General features: G+C 35.2%; 2 protein-coding genes across 5 annotated transcripts; one reads left to right on the top strand and one right to left on the bottom strand.

The window, feature by feature from the left end:
- The first annotated feature begins 13 nt into the window (after nt 1-13).
- On the top strand, nt 14-3,652 carry ari-1 (E3 ubiquitin-protein ligase ariadne-1). 3 transcript variants are annotated; one of them, XM_076533065.1, is made up of 9 exons: nt 14-358; nt 1,007-1,133; nt 1,376-1,646; nt 1,720-1,890; nt 1,970-2,035; nt 2,113-2,328; nt 2,401-2,958; nt 3,027-3,253; nt 3,335-3,652. In XM_076533065.1, the coding sequence occupies exons 3-9, from the start codon at nt 1,440-1,442 to the stop codon at nt 3,414-3,416; spliced, it is 1,527 nt and encodes a 508-aa protein (XP_076389180.1). In that variant the 5' UTR covers nt 14-358; nt 1,007-1,133; nt 1,376-1,439; the 3' UTR covers nt 3,417-3,652. The 3 variants fall into 3 exon arrangements, with proteins under 3 accessions (XP_076389180.1, XP_076389181.1, XP_076389179.1); XM_076533066.1 differs by lacking the exon at nt 1,007-1,133; XM_076533064.1 differs by lacking the exon at nt 14-358 and having other exon boundaries at nt 792-1,133.
- Nucleotides 3,653-6,156: 2,504 nt separating this feature from the next.
- On the bottom strand, nt 6,157-13,337 carry LOC100878476 (uncharacterized). 2 transcript variants are annotated; one of them, XM_012298497.2, is made up of 6 exons: nt 11,671-13,337; nt 10,886-11,601; nt 10,550-10,803; nt 9,608-10,004; nt 7,327-7,788; nt 6,157-7,267 (listed from the first exon to the last, which is right to left on the bottom strand). In XM_012298497.2, the coding sequence occupies exons 3-6, from the start codon at nt 10,771-10,773 to the stop codon at nt 7,148-7,150; spliced, it is 1,203 nt and encodes a 400-aa protein (XP_012153887.1). In that variant the 5' UTR covers nt 10,774-10,803; nt 10,886-11,601; nt 11,671-13,337; the 3' UTR covers nt 6,157-7,147. The 2 variants fall into 2 exon arrangements, with proteins under 2 accessions (XP_012153887.1, XP_076389185.1); XM_076533070.1 differs by lacking the exons at nt 10,886-11,601; nt 11,671-13,337 and having other exon boundaries at nt 9,608-10,460; nt 10,550-10,679.
- Between the last annotated feature and the right edge of the window lie 4,133 nt (nt 13,338-17,470).

Below are 17,470 nucleotides of genomic sequence, written 5' to 3'. Positions count from 1 at the left end.
CAGCGCACTTCAAGTAGTTGACCATAGTCAGTAAAACGGTAGTTGGTGACGAGGACGTTTCGTCGTCGCGTCACTAATAGATTTTTCAGTTCCTCGGATAGTATTGCGTGAAATTTTGTGTTTATTCATATTCATCGATCGACTGCCCTTAACTTCATACAACGAACGCGAATCGAAAATAACAAAGTATTCTTCAGTCATTGAGAAAAGTCATTTGTACTCATTACTATGGACGTGACAGCAGTGATCGAGCTATAAGCTCGTCCCGTGTCTCGTAGCAAATGGTGCAGTCTAGATTAACTTATGGATTAGTCTACTGATTTGTCGAATGCAATGGATGAAAGGATTGTTGTGAATGGTAATACACCTTTCATCTTAAGATCGATATATTTTTAAATATCGCGTAAGGTGTGTCCGATGTTCATTGATTCAGTTTAGTACCTTGTTTTTAAGTTATTTATATTCACTATAATATCGTTCATTAATTTTGATGTATTATATTATTGTTGCTTGAGACATAATTTATGAAAAAAGAAGCTCAGTATGTGATCAAGATAAGAACTGAGGTACACTTATAGATATGAATTTACTTATTAATTTGTTGAAATGATTAAAACAATTCCATTTGATGCATGTAAGGTCACAATTATAAATTGGATATAAATTTATATTTAGTTCGACTTATCAATAATACGTTCCGTAAAATTACTGAATACTAAAACAAAACAGTAAAAGTAATTAAAATATCAACTCCATAAATACAAAGGCCTCATTGGATAACGTGTATACAGGAGATTTCTGATTGGCCAATAGCTCGGTAGCTCATTCATCGTTTTTGCCGTGACAATAGCGTTTGGTGCATCAGCTGCCGGAGTTCAACTCGGATGTTTTGGCAGCTGATTTTATTCTCTCTTATGTCGATCGAAAACATATTCTGAAGTTTCATTCGTTCATATCAGTCACCGTAACGCGTAGTTGTTATTATTCTGTGATATTTTATCGACAGTTTAAGTAAAGAGAAATGAACGATAAAGCTTCTTGCTTTATTCGGGAAGTAGCGAACGATGACGTCATGTGCTGAAACATAAGCTGTTTTCACCTTGTTCCGCTACAACAGTATTTCGCGGGTACAGGTGCGATACGTTTCTTTGTAATGTTCAAGTTTTCTTAACATCCATTGAATACATTGGATATGATTATATTGATATTGTTACTTTTTGTGTAGTTATTTTAAAACCTCGTGAAACATAAATTGATATAAAAATGTGTCAATGTACTGTTGTATGTTCAATGGTGGTTTCATTGTTTGCAACAAAATATGGATTTTAGGATAGAGCTCCAGAAATAGAAATTTCATTTCTTGATTTTTATGCAGGTGCAAAATAGATAGAAAGAATTATATTTATATATTGACTATTTGAAAAATAAAAGGAATTATAATGGATTCCGAAGAGGAAATGTACGATGATGTTGATTCTGGTAATGAATCCAGCGGGGATGATGTGGACTTTGCAATGGAAATAGAAGCTGGGAATCCAAGAGAACGGGCAACAGATGTTGATGATTATCCCTTTGAAGTTTTGTCTACAGAAGAAATAGTGCAACACATGGTTGATTCCATTAAAGAAGTCAACACAGTTGTGGAAGTAGGTTAAAAGACTTCAGAAGATATTTCCTTTCCCATATCAATGTGATTGGAATATTTTGATTTTATTGTAGATACCAGCAACAACTACTCGGATTTTATTAAATCATTTTAAGTGGGATAAAGAAAAATTGATGGAACGCTTCTATGATGGTGATCAAGAGAAATTATTTGCAGAAGCCAGAGTTATTAATCCATTTAGAAAGGGTCCACTAAATAGAAATCGGTCATCACAAAGTTCTCTGGTGATTAATGTTTACTGCTTTTATTGTGTGTCATGAATGTAATAAAAATAATGAAGGTCGTATGATAATATGTTTACAGTCTAGAAGAACTTCAACAAATGGTACTGAGGAATGTGGGATTTGTTTCACGGTGCAGCCATCTGCAGTATGTATATATAAAATTTAGTTAAACTCGATATGATTATTTCCTTTATTAAATTACTTGTTTTTAACAAAACTTAGATGATGACTGGTCTTGAATGTGGGCATCGCTTTTGTACTGGTTGCTGGGGAGAATATCTTACCACTAAAATTATGGAAGAAGGAGTGGGTCAAACGATAGCGTGTGCAGCACATGCCTGTGACATTTTAGTAGATGATGCTAGTGTTATGCGTCTTGTGAAAGATTCAAAAGTTAAACTGAAATATCAACACTTAATAACTAATAGTTTTGTTGAAGTAAATATCATCACCATCATATTTATTCGCTTAACAAATAATTTCCACAAAACTAATTATATTATCTTACAGTGTAATAGGTTATTAAGGTGGTGTCCATCTCCAGATTGTAATAATGCTATAAAAGTACAGTATGTAGAAGCGAGACCAGTAACTTGTAAATGTGGACACACATTCTGTTTTCATTGTGGTGAAAATTGGCATGATCCTGTGAAATGTCACTTGTTACGTAAGTGGATCAAAAAGTGTGATGATGATTCTGAAACATCAAACTGGATTGCTGCAAATACAAAAGAGTGTCCAAAATGTAATGTCACCATTGAGAAAGATGGAGGATGTAATCACATGGTGTGCAAAAATCAAAACTGTAAAACTGATTTTTGTTGGGTGTGTCTTGGACCTTGGGAACCACATGGTTCCAGTTGGTACAATTGCAATCGTTATGATGAAGAAGAGGCTAAAGCTGCAAGAGATGCTCAAGAAAAATCACGCTCTGCATTACAAAGATACTTATTTTATTGTAACAGATATATGAATCATATGCAATCATTGAAATTCGAAAGTAAACTGTACGCACGTGTGAAAGAGAAAATGGAAGAGATGCAACAGCATAATATGTCATGGATCGAGGTAAAACTCAAATTAAATATAAAACAATATTTTATTGAAATATGACTACATAATGATATTATTTTCAGGTACAATTTTTAAAGAAAGCAGTAGATATTTTGTGTTCTTGTAGACAGACACTCATGTATACTTACGTTTTTGCTTACTACGTGCGAAAAAACAACCAGTCTGTGATTTTTGAAGATAACCAAAAAGACTTAGAAGGCACGACAGAACGTCTTTCCGAATATCTTGAGAGAGACATTACGAGCGAAAATCTTGCTGACATTAAACAAAAAGTTCAAGATAAATATAGGTACGTTATCGATTATTTTAACGTATTTCGCGAAAGAATTAAATGTCAACGTTAATACACATATATTATTTTTATTTTAAGATACTGCGATAGTCGAAGAAAAGTTCTTTTGGAACATGTTCATGAGGGCTATGAAAAGGATTGGTGGGACTATGTGGAATAGAGATCTGCACCAGCTTTGTTTTTTGGGCGTATCAGACAAGGTTCCTTTCTTGTCATTTTTGCCCCAGCTGTGATAAATCAAGAAAGCTGACAAGAGACAAAAATAGAGCATGTCATTGAGTGATTTACGTGTTAGATATACTTTAAACATAATATTATCTGTGGCAACACACATATATCGTTATGAATTTTGAATTGATTAAAATTGAATCCTATTATCATCAGGCTAAATGTAAAGTACTTTTGTATTGATTACTGATGCTGATTTGCACTTGTCGTGTGCTATTCATCATTGCATATTTTGATCCTTCATAAACATGCCTTGCAATAATATTTTCGAGTCTCGAATGAATTTTGTATAGAGCATAAAGAAAATAGAACGGTGCGTCATTGTGCTGGACAAACGTTTATTTCGAATTTGCTTAATATATTTTAATGCCATAATATAATGATACGATTTACCTTTTCATACTATTACAAGATTAAATAATCTTTGAAAGGGAAAACTTCTCAAATAGTACATGAAAAGGCTAATTATAAATACTAGATTACCTTGACCTCGTCTTTTATTCTCAGTCCTGTGCACTCGATTTATAAAGGGATTAAAAAGGATATTGCTGCAAATAAGATTCATAAAATGTCTTACCATTTCTGCTCTATTTTGGACAGTAACGTGTCCAGGCTATAACTGCCAATCTTATGAAAAACTGAATTTAAGTGATCATGTCGTCAGTATCATGTGCAATTTTTACATCAGTTTATATTTTTATATGTTATGTTAGTTTTATTTCCTATATAATAACAGTTAAGTAAATGACTTATGTATCGATGAAAAAAAAGAAAGTGAATTTGTTTACAAATATAGAATGAAAAACATTTAAAATTTGAATGAAATTGTAGTTTTATTTTATTTTTATTAAAGTGAAACTGGTATAACACAAAAGGGTCCAATGTTTCTAAAAGTTAAAATTTTAACTGCTATACATTTCCAATTTATTTCTTTGTATATTTAACATTTAAACAAAATATGAAGGAATAATTTCCGATGTGATATTCTCATAATGCTGACGATATGTTTCATATATCATTAATCAAATAACTTGTGGTGAATGAATGTAGTACAATGATCACTTACTGTTATATAAGTGGGGAACGAAATAAGTTCCATTTGTACAGTTATATAGTTACGTATTCACATATAAATGCATAATACATATACATAGTTGTAATATCAATATTAGTGAACTTAAAGTAGAAACATTTGAAGGTTTATTAAAAAAAAATTGTTGATTCTTACTATTATCCACGTTAGGAATTAAAAGGTAAAATACAGTTGTTTTCTGTACAGTCACAAAATCTGAGTAGACATAAGAGAACTGTTAGACGTTTTCGCAGCAAATTATTCTCTGGTTCGTGGTTTTATATTGTATGTTCGTGTAACAGGGAATAAACAGTTCTTTATATTCAAATATAAGAGGTACTCGAAGAAAGATCGAAAAGATTTCGTGTAATTGGTACATTGATTATTATTGTTCATTCGTAAAATCATTATCTATTTATTAAGACATGTATGATAAATTTTAAGTAATTGATTTTAGATTTTTCAATTATTAAACATATCCCATGAATGTAAAAGTTTGAAAAGCACTAGGATCTTTCAACGGTATCAGAAATTTGATATTACTCAAAGAAACGCTCTCTGTTAGCATGTTATTAATACCTACTACTTCTCAATTAATCCGTATGCAGAAACCACATAACATATTTTATTAGTAATGTGTAACATTAGCAAAATCATGTGTTTAATTCTGCAATCAAAAGATCAATGGTCTATGCACTGATATTTTACTAACATTGTCTTATTTATTCGAAACATAAATGAATACAAAAGTCAGGTAATAGTAAGTTCTCTACTAATTATGTATTTTAGACATTTTTAAAATACCTACATTCTGATATCGATCAATAAATCAATATATTTTGAGTAGTACATAGATTGTATTTACGTTTGAATAAGTATACTACTTTAAATAAAACTATATGAATATCTGCAAAATATATTTTTAATAACTGTAGCACTACAAAATTAGTCTTCTTTTTTTTTTAACTGTGTCACCTGCCTGTTGGTTGATCAAAGGTATGGTTTTAAGGCATCTAGTGACTAACCAGTGACTTGATGTACCCATTGGCCTTTGTTCATTGGTAGAAGGTACGCTAAGGTATGCCTAAATCCCATTTATGTATGTCCTGGTTCATTCCAGACCAATGGAACCTTTGGACTCTCACAAACCAGGGAAAATGAACAAGGTTCAGAAGGAAGAGAGGGATTGAATAATGAAGGACATATGACAAACCTACCATTTGGTGAAGGTTTTCTAAATTTCATTTGAGATGCTTCCGTAGAAAATTAGATTCTCTAAAGCACATCCTGATACTGAAGAGAAAGAAGACATTACTCTATAGGTGGACCAAGTACCACACGCCATTAGGGAACAGCGAATATTAAAGAAATAGTTGTTACCACCATCAATTGTATTGATTTCAAGTAATGGTAAGCTGATTACAATCTATATGGTGAAGGATCGAATGAAGGATGTTAATCATGGGGATCAAGCTAAGACAATTCTGATAACACATTTGCAAATCGCAGTGCTAACTCTACTTAACACTGGTTATCTATTTGATAATGATGTTCCTAAATTAAAGTTCATCACCCTATAAAGAAACATGTTTAACAATAATTATTTATGAGGTTCACATTTATTTTATACTTATTGTATATTATTTTGTGACATGCTTTGTATTATAACATTAATACTACTTATATATATATATATATTATAATCAGTGCAATCATTAAGCGTAAAATAAAACATTCTCGTATCAGAATTGACTAAACATTTTTTCTTGGAAACTAACTATCCAGATTTAATCATCTAGCCTCTGCATTTGCTAAAATTTTATATTTAAAAAATTTTTAATAATTATATTATGCCATAAGCTTATAAAATAATAGATGCAACTAAGAAAACTAATGCTTTTCAGAAATATTTATTATCTTTAAATATTTATATAAAAATTTTAAGAAACTACTACATATAATAATTCATTGCTGTTTAAAAATGTTACTGTATGAGCACTGTTGTGTCAATTGCCTTTCACAAATCCTAAATATTTATTATGACAGTGTTTGATTGACAAGGAAATTTATTATTTAATATATTTTCTAACTAGAATAAATTATAAATAAATACATTTAGATTGTTTCTACCTAAATTCAATACAATTTTGAGATTCTTGTTTGATATATATATATATATCTAAAACATTAATTTTGAGTATTAAATGAAATTACTTTGATAAAATATCTAGATTAACATTAAATAAAGTTTGTTCTCACTAATTTAACTAGGTTCAGAGCTGCAGTTATTACAAAATATGGATATAATAGGAAACATGTATCATTATCCTTTGTTTGTATTACATATTTGTTGAAGTTATATAAAATCTAAACTGAGTGACATTGATATGAAAATTGTGTGCACTGGAATTTACTTCCTGCACTTGTTATAAAGATGACTTTGAAATCACACAATTCCACTTTTAGTGCCAATGTAAAAGAGGATGGTATGAAATCTTGAAATTTTTTTCAAGAACATCGCAGTGGAATATAAGTACACTGAAAGGTTGTACGTAAAACATACCCTGCATCAATTAATTTCTAAGAGTATATCAGGAGGTCACCGTTAAAATTGTTGCGACCAAACCAAGAGTAGCACCTGTCATTAAAAGACTTCTCCAAATTGCTCCGCTGATTTCTTCTGCCACCGGATATTCTATACACAGCTGTTCCTAAAGAAATAATATATATACAAATACATATACAAAATATGATAGGTATGTGTACTTACCCATCCTCCGTATCCTTTGATGAAATGTGCAACTTTTTCTCCAATAAATCGTGAAACATACAGTGGCAATCTCTTCTTTAGGGCGTGCATTCTTCTATCACGAGCCCAGAGAGCAAGCCTTCCCATGAATGCATACAAACAAACGATTCTTGCCCATGTAACACCACCATGCAAGAAAAGCTCGTCTGCGACTCCCATAAATGCTTCGTATGCAGTATCAGGCACAACATTCAAACGATTTACCATACTTGCAAACAATATGCTGTGTTTATTCAACATTTGATACACATTGTGTCTCATACTACGAGAGACTGGGTCCCTGGATATAAGATAAATATCTTCCTTCAGCAGATATCGTATCACATCAGTGGCCAAACATTCTGCTGTGAGTTCTATGGACTCTTCACAAAGGTTATGCCGTGAAGATGAGACCAATTGAGGGAAAAGATGTTGCAATCGTATCTGAAAGAGAAAGTAAAGTAGTAATTAAATGGTTCATAGGATTTTGTTCTTGCTTTGATAGCATTTGGGTATATAAACCATATTTTTAATATGTGTTCCTTTTATTCCTTTAGAGTGTCAAATTGTACTTTTATTTATCAACAATTATCAGTGAATTATAGGTATGTTTATGGTACATTGAAGTTTACAAAATACGTATATATCATGTAATCTATAGATCAAACATATTTACACTTTGTAAACCTTGATATATCATAAATACATAAACAATCACAGCTTTTGATGATTTACTACAGGATCATATCTCAATAGTTATTTGACTCCGTGTTTGACACTACAATCGTAGATCAAACTTTTATGTGTGAAAATGAAAAATGTACAGTGATCTTTCTATCTCAATAATAAAGCAAAACAGTTAAAAATGAATACAATATAATTTTGATATGAAACATTTTTTCAAGTAAGAAATAGTTTACAAGTGATTTAGAAGACATACTTTGATGACATTTTACATAATATAACTAAAAGTCTTCAATTAAAATATTTGTTTTATTTTGTTACTTCTATCCTATCTCTATACATCAGTTTCCATACTGTTTTAATTTTGTAAATCAATATTGACAAACTAATTCAAATTCATGTCAGTAGTATTCTTCCTCTGTATATGCTTTTTATTAATTTGCTTTATTCATTACTCTCAAATCTTATTACTCTCACCTTTATTGCTAGATTTTGATATTGTAGTTACTATTGTTTATTTTTATAAAAATATATTTAACATATGTATGCATCATAATGTTACAATATCTTAAGAATTCATATGACTAGTTCTTGTCAAAGTTATATAAATTCTTAAATATGGTTATAATAGGTAACTTAAGGAAAAATTATATAAATCTTTCTTGATATTCCATCATTTGGACCCTCACTTTGGATTTTTTCTAGCACTTTTACTTTTTGAAATTCATATTATAATAAGAAAAAGAAATACTTTAAATGAAATTATTCATAAATTTTATGTATATTGTTGAGTATTTTACATTACAAAATAATTTTTACATTTACATTAGAATTTGTAGAGTTTCAAGTGATGTCAAAATAATATTAACTAATACTATTATCATTAATTAGTACTATTAACACATAGTTTGGGACTCTATAAGTTCTATTATAAAGGAAAAATATTTTGTAATGCATGATACTCAACACTGTATGTAATTTATAAATAATTCGATTTTATATATTTCTTCTTGGATTGTAATAACAATTTTAGAAAATAAAATTTAAAATGAGGGTAGAAACAATGTCACATTAAATTTACACAGACTGTCCTTAAATTGCCTGTTGCAGCCACATCCAAGAATAGGTGCACATAGTGTTCCTTTAATTTAACAAAAAAAACAGAACATTATTTTACTATTAGATAACAAAAGAATTCAAAATAATGTATTCAGCTATTATTTTTAAATTATACAGAAACTAAATAAATAACAAATAATGAAGTACAATTTCTTTTATATTTCAACACTTCCCGAAAAACTATAACTAAACCTGATAACACTTAAAATTAAATATACTAATTTATAAAATAATTTAGAAACTAGAAATGATATGCTTATATACTTTATTACATGCAACAGATTCGTAGTTGTTTTTTTTAAAGTCCGATGACATTTCGCGAGTAGGGGAAGTACACTGATGACCCACGTGACTTTTCCCACGAAGATTCTTTTTCCCGGGAATTTTTTCGCGTCCGAAATAAGGTTCACCGCCGCGAAACGTAGCAAGAAAGTATTTAGATTGACAGTAAGCCGGTTACCTGACAGACTTCGATGAAAGACATAGCGGTGTTGGCAGTACCGATAGCATATCGACATAGAACGCCGTTATCACCGGCAATCACTGGTCCACCTCCGTTGTTACATTCGTCTGCGATCACAGTTTCACCGCTTCCGTCGTCGCAATCGTCGTCGCAGGCTCGCTCGCTCTGTGAATTCTTGTTACCGGGGGGATCACATTCCAGGATGCCGCCCACTCTGGAATGTGGTTCCCCCTGCATTGACGCACCCTGCCCCTCCCCCTCCACGGCGAGGATTTCATTGTTCGGTGGTGCACCGTCGTCGCCGGCCATCCTCGTGCTCTCGAGACACTGGTTGTCGCGCTCATCGTCGGTCACGATCAAGATCCCTCGCTGACACTGGTAAATCTCCGCGATCCTTAAAACATGACACCGCATCGATAAGTCTTGCGAATTCGCCATGTTAAACCGCACCACGAAAAACTTTGGCTCGCTTGCCAGACGACGTAACGCTCTCTACTTTCCCGCGGCCATTTCCGAAGCCGAAGCTGAACCCGCACCCCACTACTCTGTCTGCTCCCCTCCAGCTCTTTGACGTTTCTACCCGCTTCAACACCAGCGAGGTTCCTTCTTGTACGTACAGCGTTCCCGAGGGAACTCATACAGCCTCAACGGTAGAAGGCACAACGGTACCGGCTTCTATGGATCATTCACGTTTCCTCCCCACCATTGACCACTGCCGTATTCCGGCACGCGGTGCACACTGCCATACGGTGCCTCACATGGATTCAACCAATGTTGAACTATATTCGATACCTTCATTCTAATACCACACAATTTTACTGGAATAGGATCGACTCGGAATAGTTATTTTCTGTAATGTATGAGATACGGAACCAAAGCGATTTTCCGTTGAAGCTTATTTTTGTGAGTGGCGTAAGAATGAATCTTATGTGTATTTACCTGTGTGCGAGAACTATCTCCTTTCCATCGCTTTCGTTTGTCTCTCTTTTACTCTCCTTCTCGATGGAGGCGCCGTCGATAACCTCCCACCCCTGAAGGGTGCCCTCGCGCACGTGCACAAGCGTGAATACCTGTGTGCGCTCTGGGAATCGAAACGAACGGAATTTTCGATGGAACGCGGAGTTCGCTTGGTATAGCACCGTTCCCAGGCGTATCCTTCCCATTATGTTTCTTCGGAATGCTGCTTCTAAAGTCTGTGCATCGAGAAATCGTGTGTAGTTAAGTACAATGTTTTTTCGTCGGGGGTGGATTTCAAGATTTGTAATTGTGTTCGACCTTGAGAACATTCAGGAAGAATTCCTCTTTCGGTTTTGAAGATCTCTTCGTTTTGATAAATCCCGATTTGGTTTTCTACAAAGCATCTCCTCTTGGATTTCATAAATTCGGGGTGGTTGATTGATTGATTGATGTTATATGGGCCTCGACTGCTATGATCATTGGTCCAAATTCGGGGTAGAATCCTTGTTTTGGTTTTTGTTAAATTCAAGGGGACCGGTTTGATTTTGAAAAAATCTACAGATAACTCGGTGGTCTTCTTTCATTTTTGGGGAAGAACGAGACTAGGATCTGACCTACCCTACAATTAACATAAGTCACACGTGATCTTAAAGGTCATATGTTCCTTGTATATATGTTCCATAAACGATTTCTTATAGATGTATGATGTCAATAAATATGAATGTACTTTCCCCACAGTCGCTTAAGTGGCCGTAAGAAATGTAAACTTTAACGAAATTGGTTCATCGATTGCTTGGAGTTGCAACACCATGGTGATCATGTCGGTGTACTCGGTGAAAGCCACGTCATGGTTGCTGACCCAAAGGTGACGTAGCGATCGTCATCTCTGACGATGGTATCCATTGGTAGTTTCCTATTTCATTGACGATTCTCTCTATTAATACAACATCCCACTGTGAGGCTTTTTATTTGCATTCCAACGGAATTCCAGGCCATTATTTTGTTCCTCGAGTAATGAAGATAGATGGCTAATCCTGAGGAACACTTTATGTAAATATGGAGCAAAACTGGTTTAAAGTTAAACGAAAGTATCCGTAACGTACCATTCATGATGCTTATCGTACTTCTTGGTAGTGCATCAAGTTGGACGAAAAGGTATGGGAAGATGGTGCGCAAAGTGTTCGCAGCTCGATTCACTGGTAACGAATGCGATATTCGTATTCGCGATGCTGCAGAATGTAGTGGTAATACGATATGCATTTCCAAGAAGGAATTATTATGTTGAAACTGGTCGGCGTGCACGCCGGCTGGCTCTGATCGCCGGCGCGCGACCGTGCCCGCTCCTTTCTGCCTGTGCAACCTTCAAAGGCCACAGAATGCGTCGATGAATGAAGTAGGAAAGTTGCAGAGTGTCGGCCGACCGGATGTGTATACTAGGTGGCCGAAGAAAACGAGAGCTCCGACGTCAGACGGCATCAAACTGTAGTGCACCCGCACTGGAGCTGTCACCATCTTTGACAATTTTTTTTAGACGAATCATCTAGCCTACAAAAAATTTGTTGCTATTTCTTTGTTCTACGTATCCTAAGGTATATGAAAATATTTTTGTGTTCATTTTTGGCAACAAAATGACGACGATACAGCTGCCTCACAGCATCCAAACGTCGTGTCCGATAAATTTAACGCGATTTAACCTAGAACAAAATAGTAAAAAATTGATATTTTCTGCAGGGAATTTACTGGAAAAAGTGTTTAGACGATATGTCAAAAACAGTTTTAGGTATGACTTTTGTTGAATCCGAGTTTGCAGGTGCAGCAGCTATTATTGCCATGTTATTCGATGCGGTTTACCTTTCTATACCAAACGTGGATAATCATACGTGCAAGGTATTAAAGCCTAACGACCGGACATGGATAAATTGGCGATATGAGTCACGTGTAAATGACATCTAATTGGGTCATTATCTTACAGTTGCTTCTTAAAGTGGCAAGAGACGCAATAAGGAGCTTTGTGGATCACGAACGTTTGATACGACAAATTCCTTGAATTGACCATGCAATTTCGGGCAGAACGCTGCTTATCGTTCGCACCATCGTGTGAGGCACACGCACACGGTTAGCCAATTTGTTATCCTCCCATGTTGATGAGCTAGCGTATTGTCGTCTCTCCCGATAACCAATCTGCTCTCGAATTACCTTAGATTGGTAACAATTGTGCTCTATCTCTGTCCGTTTCATTAAACCGTCAGGCAGCGGCAACAAACATATCAAGTAGCCTGACACATCTGTCAAGACGAACCACGTGTACGGATCGGCTCAACGATTGAAAATATCACCTCACATTGTTTTCTGTTCGCGAAGTGGACCGTGGGAATACAACAGAGTGAACGGCACACAGTATTTCAGGGGAACTCGTGGCAACCGGCTCTCGGTGGCTTTTCTTACCGTCATTCATGATACTATGGCACGGCAATAGGATGATTGCCTGACGGCCGGTGCCTAAAGTGGATAAAGTCTTCTATAGTAATTTAACTCGAACAGGGCACAGGGGTGCAGAGACTGGGCCCTTCGGGGATCTCTTCTTTTTACTTAACGATATTAATATCTGCCGGATATCATATTAAATCAATGCTAATTATCGTATTACACTTTAGGGCTTTCATAATTTTTTCTGAAAAATCCGTGGACTATATAATAAATCTATTGCATATCTTTTGATACACGTATCTTAAGCTACACGAGGGTATTTTTGTATTCTTCTTTCTCGATAAAATGGCAGAGCGGTAGATGCCTCACAGAGGGTTTGTTTTTGGAAAAACGTCCAAATAAACGCAATAATTTCAACCGTCTTCACATTTATTACAATTTACCTTTTTCCTTATTTAACGATATTGACGTCATTTATTACCTGATACCACTGAGGGATTATATTAATTTAAACTTGTCTTTATCAATTTCTTTTCAAAAAACCACGAACCAGGTAAGAAAGTTTATTCGAAGATTTTTGTTATGTATTCTTAAGCCACAGTAAGATATTTTTGTATTCGAATTTGTCAACAAAATGGCTGCTTTAAAGCTGTCTTATAGTCGCTGTTCTTGAAAAATACCTAATCTGTCCATGGGATGAAATTCATACACTGAAGAAGTTCATTAAATTAAAAGGCGAGGATGTTTGTATGAAAAATTATAATTCCTTTTTCAAATATGCATTATTTTTAAATATCTTTACATGCTCATGCAATAACTGTCACGAAGAAGACAGAAATTTTTGAATTTTTCCAGGATAAACCGTATTGCAAGACAAAAACAAAGCCTACGTGAGGCAGTTGCAGCATCGTCCCTGTATAATCAAAGAAAAATTAAAAAATATTTTCATATACCCTAACATATGCACAATAAAAGATCTTCAACAGATTTTGCATTCGCTTCATGGTTTACCCTCTAAAAATTGTGATTGACAGCATCGATTTTTTCAATTGAATAAAAAGCGACCGATCATCTTCCTTGCGCGCACCTAACAAAACAAAATGGTTACCAGCATCCGAATAGAAGCGTGATCGATCGTCAAGATCCAAGGAGCCACTTCCGGTCCGGCGTATAATTTATTTATTGACCGGCAAGTTCGTGCTTCACTTAGTTATCCTTAACCGTGAGTTTTATTACTTCCGTGAAGCTGTCAATGGTCGGCTATTATCCCCCATCGCGTGTGGTACACCTTTTTTTCTAGTGTTGCAGGCAGCAGAGGGGGAAGGGGTCGCCTGATTTCGCGGTCCCGTGCGACGTCCCTGAGTTGGCAGTGGTACTAACAGATTGACAGACGTGCTCGCCGCGAACTGACCCCTTCGTAGTGATTTAGTTATCTCTCTATCGACGCCTTGCCGAGTTGTACACTTTGATTGTACCGGGAAACAGGAAAATAAGGAAAGGAAAAGTGCTGCCGGAAGTGTTGTACCTGAAGGTAACGCGCGCTCTCCGCTGAATGAGCTCCTGCCGGTTCGGGATCGTCTCGAGGAGAGATATTATGATTAGGTGAGTATAACAACCTGGTTTTCCTTGTTTTCCCCCGATTAAGACACTGTAAGCTTTTCCTCCTTTGAACGCGACTTTATGGTCTTATAAAGTGACTCAACACAAGAACAAACAGATGCCTCATACGTGCTCAGCCGCGCTTTGAGGGAATTATAGCTAACCTCCAAGTTAAGTGGGTCCTCCCACTTTCTTAGGCATAACTCTTAAATCGTGAGAGATTATAGAAAAATGCTTTGAACGAAAATTTAATTCCTCAATAAAATACTTTTTTCAAAATTTTATCAACAGGAGAAGTGTTTGTTGAACCATTAAACTTTGATGATAAACATATTGTTATAGTAATTATAGTTTAAGGGTTATGAGGAAAAAAAATGAAAGTGCCTAGTTACCTTTGAGGTTACGTTTGATGCCCTTAAATGTCGATTAGGCACAAGAAGGAACTGTATTGTAAAGACGTTAGCTATTTAATTGCATAACGCAATGCACGATCAGTACGTAGGAGAAGTTTCTTTGTGATATAAACGTTGTGTTTTATGGGCTAAAGTTGATTTATGCTCCTTGAAACTATGAAAAGATTGTTTATTCGCCATTGGAATGTCATCTAGAAGTTTCAATTGTTATTACGTATTTAACAGCGAATGTATCGAGGTCAAGCTATCAAAAACTTCCGTCGCAATTGACGGTTATGGATTCGCGGAATACGTGTGTGAGGACGACAGAAAGAAGTACTAGAAAAGCAGGAAATGTTTTTACGACAGTCAAACGACTTAATTGGTCCAGGAAAATCAGGTAGATAATAAATAGAAGATAAAGTTTATCGGAGATGTAAATGTGCTATTGTGGCGAAGGCATCATGGAAATCTAGCATAAGTAACGTTGTGATTTATAATCTCGTTTGTTTCTGAACTCATTGACGGACAGATTTAGTAGTGCAAGCATGCAACCGATCTGTTTAAAATTTCCATTGCCTGTTATGAAACTGGATTATAAGGTCGGAAACTGCGAGAATCATTTCTTACCTTGAGGCACTCGGTTTTACGAGTACAACGAAAACAAAGACTTGCACATTATAGTGTGTTAAGATTTCTAAGGGCTTACATTTTAATTCATAAGTGAAGATAACGATCCCCGTCATAACTAATAAGGATCATCTGTGAAATTCTCTTTCGAAAAACGTTTTTTGAGGCACTGATTTTTATGGATATGTTCGAAATTGAAACTTTTATATCGAAGATAGTACGTTAAGACTTCTAAATACTTGTATATTAATGTATAATTGATGAGGTTGGAGTCAATTATCCCCTACAAATTGTTACTTTTTAAAAACTGTACTGTGAGGCACTGACTTTTATAGATAAGATCAAAAGAAAGGTTTGCATATTGAAGGCAGTACACTGATATTCTTAAGAATTTACATAATTAGCTCATAAATGAACATAGGGTCCAATCCCAGAAATGTTAACTTTTTCACAAGCTACCTTGAGGCAGTCATTTTTGCTCACAAGATAAGAACAGTAGGTTCCATGTTGATGACAGCCCATTGAGATCTATGAGGACTCACACATATATGTATAACCAGTAAAATCAAGTCAATTGAACCTCAAAAATGATTGCTTTTCTAATAACACACCCTTTGAGGCACTAATTTTTGTGAATATAAGCAGAACAAAGGCTTGCATATTGAGAATAACATATAAGGACTCGTATGTTATTGCATAACTGGCGTGATAGGGTCAATTAGACCCCAGGAATTTGTACTATTTAAAAAACCCTTAACTGGTTATAGATAAACGAAAAAATGCAACAGGATGACGTAACAATATCTCCAGTTTCGTCGTTCGATCGAAACGATACGTATATCCAGCGTCCATTCAGCTTCAAGCGTTCACCCACGCAATCGTGTAACCGTGCTCTATGTCACTCGTGATCCACAAGATTTTTACGCTGCTTGACGGTTGATTGCCCCTCGAGCACGTTGGTGACGTCAGTACGCTCGATGACTCACTACGTGCGAGCCACGTACACTGCATGCTTGTACACACATGATCGTACACGCGAATTATTCGCGTTACTTTCTCGCATATTCACCTGAACCCGCCCGGTCTCCTGTGTCGATAATACAGCGAAACATTTCGTTTCGTTCTAAGAGATCATGCTCCGAGCAGAACTACTTTGCTCTGGAAGGCTTCAAACGTTTTACCCGCTCTGATATTTCAATAGAATTCGTAACAAACTGTGTAGTTTGGTTGCGTTTTTATAAATGACAATTCAGGGACACTTAGGACACGTATATTTTGCAGATTGCCCGCGGGGCATCTTTTATTTTTAAGAAACTTGTAGGTAACCGGATGAATATAATGGAGTTGCGTTTGGAAAAAGAATACTTTGAGACACTTTCAGAATCACAATATGTGTATTATACAAATTGCTCTAAGGGCATTTGTTATTCTTTCAGGGTCCATGGGCAATTGCACGTGCTATACTGCCATTTTGTTTCGGAACATGGGATATCACAGACAATCACAAGTTTGTTTTATAAACTACTCCAGGGTCAAATAACGTTTTAAAAGAAGAATTCTCCGTTTGTAAAAATGTGTCACATATTATAGAAGCTTTGAGGCCTTAAAATTTTCCAAAATCTTAACATAGCAAACCTTTGAAAGTTTATAGCCCTGAAACTTTGAAAGGCAAAGTTCAAGTATGAATTCTTTAATTTTTAAAAATCATGGAAGCCTGAAAGTTGTGAGGCTTTGTAGTCTGGCTTTGGAGTGAGGCTTTGTAATATGGCTTTAGAAGTTCAGAAGTGTTGAGTCCTTTAAGTCTGGAAGTTCTGAAAATTTGAGCCCTTCAAGACTGGTCTTTCTAAAACATCGA

This window comes from Megachile rotundata, chromosome 6 (genome assembly GCF_050947335.1).
Source record: "Megachile rotundata isolate GNS110a chromosome 6, iyMegRotu1, whole genome shotgun sequence".
NCBI classification, from domain to species: domain Eukaryota; kingdom Metazoa; phylum Arthropoda; class Insecta; order Hymenoptera; family Megachilidae; genus Megachile; species Megachile rotundata.
This window is presented reverse-complemented; position numbering and strand designations above follow the sequence as displayed.

Bases quoted from the DNA above. Each gene is read 5' to 3' on its own strand.
- LOC100878476 (XM_012298497.2), bottom strand. From the start codon at position 10,773: ATGGGAAGGATACGCCTGGGAACGGTGCTATACCAAGCGAACTCCGCG. The intron at 10,005-10,549 runs GTAAATACACAT...TCATGTTTTAAG, and splicing joins GAGATAGTTCTCGCACACAG to GATCGCGGAGATTTACCAGT. The intron at 7,268-7,326 runs GTAAGTACACAT...TTATTTCTTTAG, and splicing joins TCAAAGGATACGGAGGATGG to GAACAGCTGTGTATAGAATA.
- ari-1 (XM_076533066.1), top strand. From the start codon at position 1,440: ATGGATTCCGAAGAGGAAATGTACGATGATGTTGATTCTGGTAATGAA. The intron at 1,891-1,969 runs GTGATTAATGTT...ATATGTTTACAG, and splicing joins GGTCATCACAAAGTTCTCTG to TCTAGAAGAACTTCAACAAA. The intron at 2,036-2,112 runs GTATGTATATAT...AACAAAACTTAG, and splicing joins TCACGGTGCAGCCATCTGCA to ATGATGACTGGTCTTGAATG.